A 6,605-nucleotide genomic window follows, 5' to 3' on the forward strand; every position below is an offset into this window, starting at 1 on the left:
TGCGTTAGAAAACAAGAGGCTACAGAGAGCAGAGCTGTCAGTCATCAAGTGTTTGCTTATTAGAATTAAGATAAACACAAGTATGCTACAACATCGCAATATCGGCTATCTACTACAAAGCTGCATACTGTATTTCAAGCCACGACACAAATGAAGTCTAGTATTAAAAATCCAGCGAAATGTCAACAGTTTTATTTACCGCTGTGTTGCACCTTTATAATACTCCACGTGGGTCTATTGGTCCAGTACAAAATTAAACTGATGAGAAACTTTTGACTAACATTTGCAGGGAACGTTTGCCCTTCATACTTTCCCTAATATTTCATTTTGCGATCTGCCCGTGATGTATTCAGCTGTAAATATTTAATGAGCATGGTGTCATTTTCTGTGTTTTGAGGTTTAGCCGTGTTTCTCAGATATTCACTGAAGATTTACATAATAACATTATCCATCTCTCCTTCTGTCAATTCTTATCTAAATATTGCTTTAGCATTTCCAAGTTTAGGAAAACAATAAAGCACTAAATTAAGAAAGCTGTTTTTGTCGCACGCCAGTTTATCTTAATTTCTGCAATTAAATTGAACAAAAAACAGTGAAAAGCCTGGCAAGTTTTGTCGTTACTGAAGACACCGTCATAAAATACAATTTTATTACTGCATCGCTAAATTTTAATTTCAAAGAAAGCGTAGTGACATTCTCGCTATCAAGGGCCATTAAGATATTCAGCTTTTGTTCCTTGCACCTTGCTAGTATTGTTCGTCTGTTATGTTTTTTTTTTCTAAACGATGAAAGACGAAATATGCGTTACGTTAGAACTTACACATATCATTTATTAAATCTGAAACAAAGAACAACTCTTGTAGATCTTATCGGAGGACAGTTTAATTTCTCGGATACGCTTTGAGAAGTTGATTATTTCATGGTTCCGTAGCAACTAAAGAAAGGAAACTTGAAGTGACCATTATTCAGCAATTAACAAGTAGGTGCCTTGATTGCAGCCAAGTTTTTAAGTTGATTCACAGGAGTCTCACCACCCGGTGATTATTTAGATATTTCCAGCTGATGAGTTAATAAACAAGTTTGCTCGTTTGGCCAATTGGCGGCTTCGCTTTTATCCGGGAATCTTCATCACTCGCGACCGCAGGCCACATGAATAGAGGTCGTAAAGAGATTAGCTGTGTTGTCACAGAACACAGAAGAAATTGACAACGCCGGCTGCAAGTCTGTCCAATTTCAAATGGCTGTTCTTCAGGTAAAGAAAGTCAAAACTAACTCACATTTTCACAGTCTTGTTTTCAAATAATACTTTTTTATTTACATCATATTCTAGAGCCGTTTAATATTGATTTCAAAGCTGGTGTTATTTCAAAGAAAGAGTAATTTATTGCTAAAGGGCCATAAGCAATGGCGGCAAATGAAAGGTCGTCTTAACCTTTTCAGTGCTTACGTCAATACTTTGCAACAAGAATTGACACAAGTAAAAGTTGTGACGTCCTTTCAAGGAAAGAGAAACACAATGGCGTGTTTCCTTCCTGCCAGCAATATTCCATGTAAAAGCTTAATCATATCATTGCAATCACTTTACTCTCATTCTGTCCAAAAGTGATATTTGAAATTCCAGCCAGTTTTATCGGGTTAAAATACGGTAAATATTTTAATACTGACCAACATGGTACAAATCTAGTGTCACTTAGATTATTACTTTTATAATACCCCGCTAATCATAATCAGTTACTCAGGGGATTCGATTCCATTAATCACTCACAAAAACAACTGTGGCTTGGTGTATGACTCTGCCGCAGTGATGTTACAACTGAGTTACATGAAGCAAATTTCACAAAATGGCGCCATTGAATTTAGGCCACTGCATTAATTACGGCGAATGGAATTATCAAACATCAGCAGAAATTGTTTTAATTCTGTTTTGATTGAGCGCTACCGTCAAAGAAAACATTCATTTTTACCGACGAACATCAGGTTGCCCTCCGATAAAAGACCTGACACCTGTTTACGAAATATATTTGAAAATTTGGCTGGGAAAATCGTCCCGCTAAACGGCATTAAAGACAGCACAGCATAATGCAGAAAATGCGAGTGCTTTTAAAACATTGTTTGATGTTCAATGTTATCTATGATTTGTATGTTCTATTAGTCAAACAGGGAGAGAAAACTCAAGCTTCAAGATCTCAACTCGTTTATTACATGCGAACTTTGCAGAGGATATTTGATCAAGCCGACAACGATCACAGAATGTCTTCACACATGTAGGTACCGGTTAAACGCTACGCTTTGTTACAAACGGCAATAATTTGGCCGCAATAAAAAGAATATAAGCCCCATCCATCGCTTCTGGGAGTTCAATAATCAACAATACCGGTATAGAATTTGATAAAGCAAACACGAACGCGTTTTTCTCTTAACTAAAGTGAAACGCAGCAATTTCCATTTGTTGCAAAACTGTCGCCTCGTCATTGATCGAAAAACATCTGCTTACCGTTTGTTATGTACGACCATCAAACACTATTCATTTCTTTATTAGTTTAACTCATGGAGGCGAAACTTTTACGTGTAGCCTTTGGCGGCGATTAAACGAAACTTCGTGCCTCGCTTAGTATAGCGAAAATGAATTCTCCGGCAATTAAAAACGACGCGAATGTTAGTTTTGGGCTTTGCTTCGAAACGGGTATTAAAAACCTATCCACGCTAGTGTTTTACAAGTGATTCTCCATTTGGAAGTCATAATTATTCATAAGATGGCACACTTTTGACGCTTTTAGATAATTTTATTAGATACAACAGTGGGGAGTGATAAGCCTAAATTATGATAACAAATGTGAAACTTGTAACACGACCAGTCGGTAAATACGGCCTTATCCTCTCAACAAGAAGTGTTTTCTACATGGCAGCAGCGGGAGAATTAAAAGATTTTCCGCGCCAACGGCGAATGCTTTACGTCGCTACAGCTGGAGTGAAAGTCCGCAATTGTTCAAGCTTCTATTATTTATTCTGTGTCCTAGGAGATAATAAAGTACCCCTGAGGGAATATACATTACAATATTAACAGATCACCCACGGGGTACCACGCGAAAGGTTTTTGTCCTGAAAAATCTGAATGCGTGTTTCCCGCCTACAGGAAGAACTAGAATTATTGTAAAACTTATCAAAGTTTTACCCAAAACAAATCGTGGTCGAATTAAAAGGTTACTGAGTGGCAGGAAGATGACCTTATTGTAAACACGTGCGCCTCAAACAAAAGGAGTGATTAGCTTTAGTCAGATACATCATCAAGTTTATTTGTTTCCGCGCATAACGATGTTTCTTTTAGCTTTAGAAAAGATAAGTCCGGCTTAACATTTTGAAAAACTAGCTTTCAAATGCAAAATTTTAAAAAAATGATATTAATTTGGTTTAGCATGGCAATCAATGTAGCTGGCTTCCTGTCAAAAGTCCAACTTTTTCAATAATCGATTCTTTTTTAAAAAAAGTAAATAAGCTACTTGTGTTGGACTAGAATCATGAATAGTCAAGTTCAAGAGGACAAGAAAGCGTTCAGCTTACTACTACGGGTGCATTTCACTAGATAAAGTAAAACTGTTGGTTCGAGCGACTGAAATAGTAAAATGGAGCTGCGATTTGTTGGCCAGATCGCCATAGGCGCATAGGCTCACGGATTAAAATTAAAATGTCGCGAGAAATAGCCTGAGGATTCGTCACGTTCACAGCAGCAAACTTCATCCTATGTGCATATTTTATCAAGGAATTTTTAAGTTCTGCCCTCATGTCACGTATAGAATACGTGCTCAAAAAATAACCTCTTGTGTCTTCTGTCAGAGGAACGTCAAGTTGAATTGTGTTTGACTGGAACAACTGACGTTAGAGTACATAGTAACTGCGTACTGTTTATGATTAAAACAGCAAATGGTAAATTTTGTTTTCATTGATCGAAATAGCAAGATGTACACAAAGTTAACTAATCATATGCTTGGAAAGAGCGAAACCGAGCAGCAACAAAGGAATCAGTATTTGTTCAGTCATTTTAGAAACAGTCTGTATCAGTACTGATCTGTATGTACACAGCCGCACACGACACAGATTACAACTCAATTCAATTTTTTTCTCGGTTTAAGCTACATGGCTACTATCACGTTTCTTTATTTTTTGCCTAGAACATGGAACTAAGGATCGATAAAGAGATGTGACTTCGAACATAAACTTGGCGGCATTCAGTTAGAAACTATTCCAAACGGTCGGTTGCGCAGATTCCTCACAGTCTTGGGCGAGGCAATCTGAGGCTTCGCGGATGAAATTAGAATAAAAGTGCTAGTTTCTACATAAACTTGTACAATGCTACCACGGCATGAACACTAACCAAAAGCGCTTCTTCGATCAGCCTCATTCTAGGCTAATACGTCTGTTGTTATTGCTTCTGCTGTGAAAGCTTTGCTGTTATCATGTTTTATTAGACAGCCGACCACTCCCGTATGCAACAGCTCTAGTTTCCAGCACTGTTGTGGAACCTCGTTTAAACTGTCACTCAAAATCTCTCGTTAAAAGCTGTAGTAAGCGACCGCTCCCGTAAGCGACCGCGATCACATCCTCTATTGTTTCAGCGTGTACACGCTTACGACAGTTCATTGTCGTAAACGATCAGCTCTAGTTACATCCACTTTTTGGAATGCCTAAGGTGGTCGCTTATACTGCTTATACGAGAGCTTCGACTGTAGTCATTTGAACATTATTGCCTTGCACACTATGTTTGTCAGTGAAGCCAGGTTAGAGCGGTTTTCACTTGAGTGTCGGAAGTTAATTGCGTTTGCTTTGGTTTTGCATTGCTACGCTTAGTGATTGGCTCAAAAATCTCGCGCCACTTTCTCAGCCAATCAGAAGTAAAACCAAAACCAATCGTGACTCGCTCGCGCACGTTTTCCCGCGCTTCGTGCCGGCTACATGTATTTGCTTCGAGTTTTGATTGGTTCACTGAATTGTGTATGTTCTTTGTGATTGGCCAGAGTAATTACTTTGGTTTTGATTTTACGACACTCAATTGAAAACTGCTCTAAACAAGCTCTAATTTAACTCGTTACGATTAAGCATGTTGTTTGGTTCCAGTCTGCAGATCGTGTGTCGTGAAGTACTTACAAGATAGCGACGACAATAACTGTCCTAGTTGCTCGATCCTCATTCATGAGACAAATCCATTTGATATGCTCAGGTATAAACTGTCAGACTTATTTTTTTTCTGTGTAGTTTAATCTTTGGGAACTAAATTCAAGCGTCCCTGACCTAGGGGAGGTGTCCGTTTTTGGGAGCTTAGTGGGTGTGGGACAAAATAGGCGCTGTTGTCCCGACCCATTTACTGCTCCATCAGTGGAAGAGAGCTCGAAGAGGTCGAAGAGCCTCTCTGGTGGCTTAACATATTGTGCATCTACGAGATCAGTGTGTTGAATTACGCTGTTTGATTTTGTTGGCAAGAAGTACCTGCCTAGTACGGGAAGTTTGTCTTTTTATGGAATAAACCTATCGAAGCTACCTGAAAGGTGTTCCTTATTTACAAAAGCCCAGTTTTTCTGCACTAAACAGAGCTTCCCGCGCAGAAGTTTTTACCAGCTAGTGAGCGCTTCAAAAGAGGTGTATTTGACTGCACAGTTTGGCAAAATGATCGGCCGGGAGTCGAAGCGTTATTGTAGGATCAAAACAAGGTACATACAAATGTACATGTGGCTACTGCAGTTGTATTTAACGAGCTGAACAGCAATGACGCATTTGACATGTTATTCAGATTTGCATTTTTTTTTAATCTTTATAATTATAGCCTGATTCAGTGCATATAGTTTACAATGCCATTCTCTTTTAATCTTTAAAATGTCGTAATAGAGAGTCAAATTGACAAGCCTCGTATGTATGTTCTGTTGGCAGGTCAGACCAAACATTGGAGGATGTTATTTATAAACTCGTTCCCAAGCTACAAGAAAGTAAGCAATTTAAGTTTATCTTTAAAGTTATTAAATGAAGGGTGTAGTATAGAGACACGCTTGGCTTTAAATTTAATTCTGAAAATTAATTTCATTAATGTTAATTTTGTAATTAATTGTAATTTTTTAGCTTTAGGATTTTTTCTCTTTGTCTTTTATATCAAATTGTACTTTTTTTATGTTAGCTATAGGAATTTTTGTCTTTTTATATTAATTGTAAGTTTTTAGCTTTAGGAATTTTTCTTTTTGTCTTTTATATCAAATTGTAATTTGTTTTATATTTAGTTAGTATTAACAGGTGAAGAGCCATGTAGTATGGATATACTGTTAATAAACTATTATTATTATTATTATTATTATTATTATTATTATTATTATTATTATTATTATTATGTTAATTAATTTGGTCTTCAGTGGGATAAGTGGTGACCTAATGGTTAGTGTGCACAACCATAGTGTAAGTAGGTCCATATTCTGGCTTGGCAAATGACCTTGTTGAGCTTTACTGTGTTAATAAATAATGGAAACTGGTAATTGGTGGTGCGACCTGACAAATGCAGCGAGGTAACATGTGAAAGCCGAATACTTCTATTTACGGCTTTTTAATAAGCCGCGGGATTAATGCAGTAATCG

The 6,605-nt window shown here is 37.5% G+C and overlaps 1 protein-coding gene across 1 annotated transcript in view; it reads left to right on the forward strand.

Moving 5' to 3' along the window:
- The first annotated feature begins 1,149 nt into the window (after window positions 1-1,149).
- Window positions 1,150-6,605, forward strand: part of LOC144643617 (polycomb group RING finger protein 5-B-like) — an 8,825-nt gene continuing 3,369 nt past the window's right edge. Inside the window, 5 exon segments of the mRNA XM_078502923.1 lie at window positions 1,150-1,209; window positions 1,211-1,252; window positions 2,153-2,264; window positions 5,110-5,212; window positions 5,917-5,998. Coding sequence (XP_078359049.1) covers window positions 1,150-1,209; window positions 1,211-1,252; window positions 2,153-2,264; window positions 5,110-5,212; window positions 5,917-5,998 — 399 coding nt within the window.

Source organism: Oculina patagonica, chromosome 2, assembly GCF_052425735.1.
Source record: "Oculina patagonica isolate OP01 chromosome 2, crgOcupat, whole genome shotgun sequence".
NCBI lineage: Eukaryota > Metazoa > Cnidaria > Anthozoa > Scleractinia > Oculinidae > Oculina > Oculina patagonica.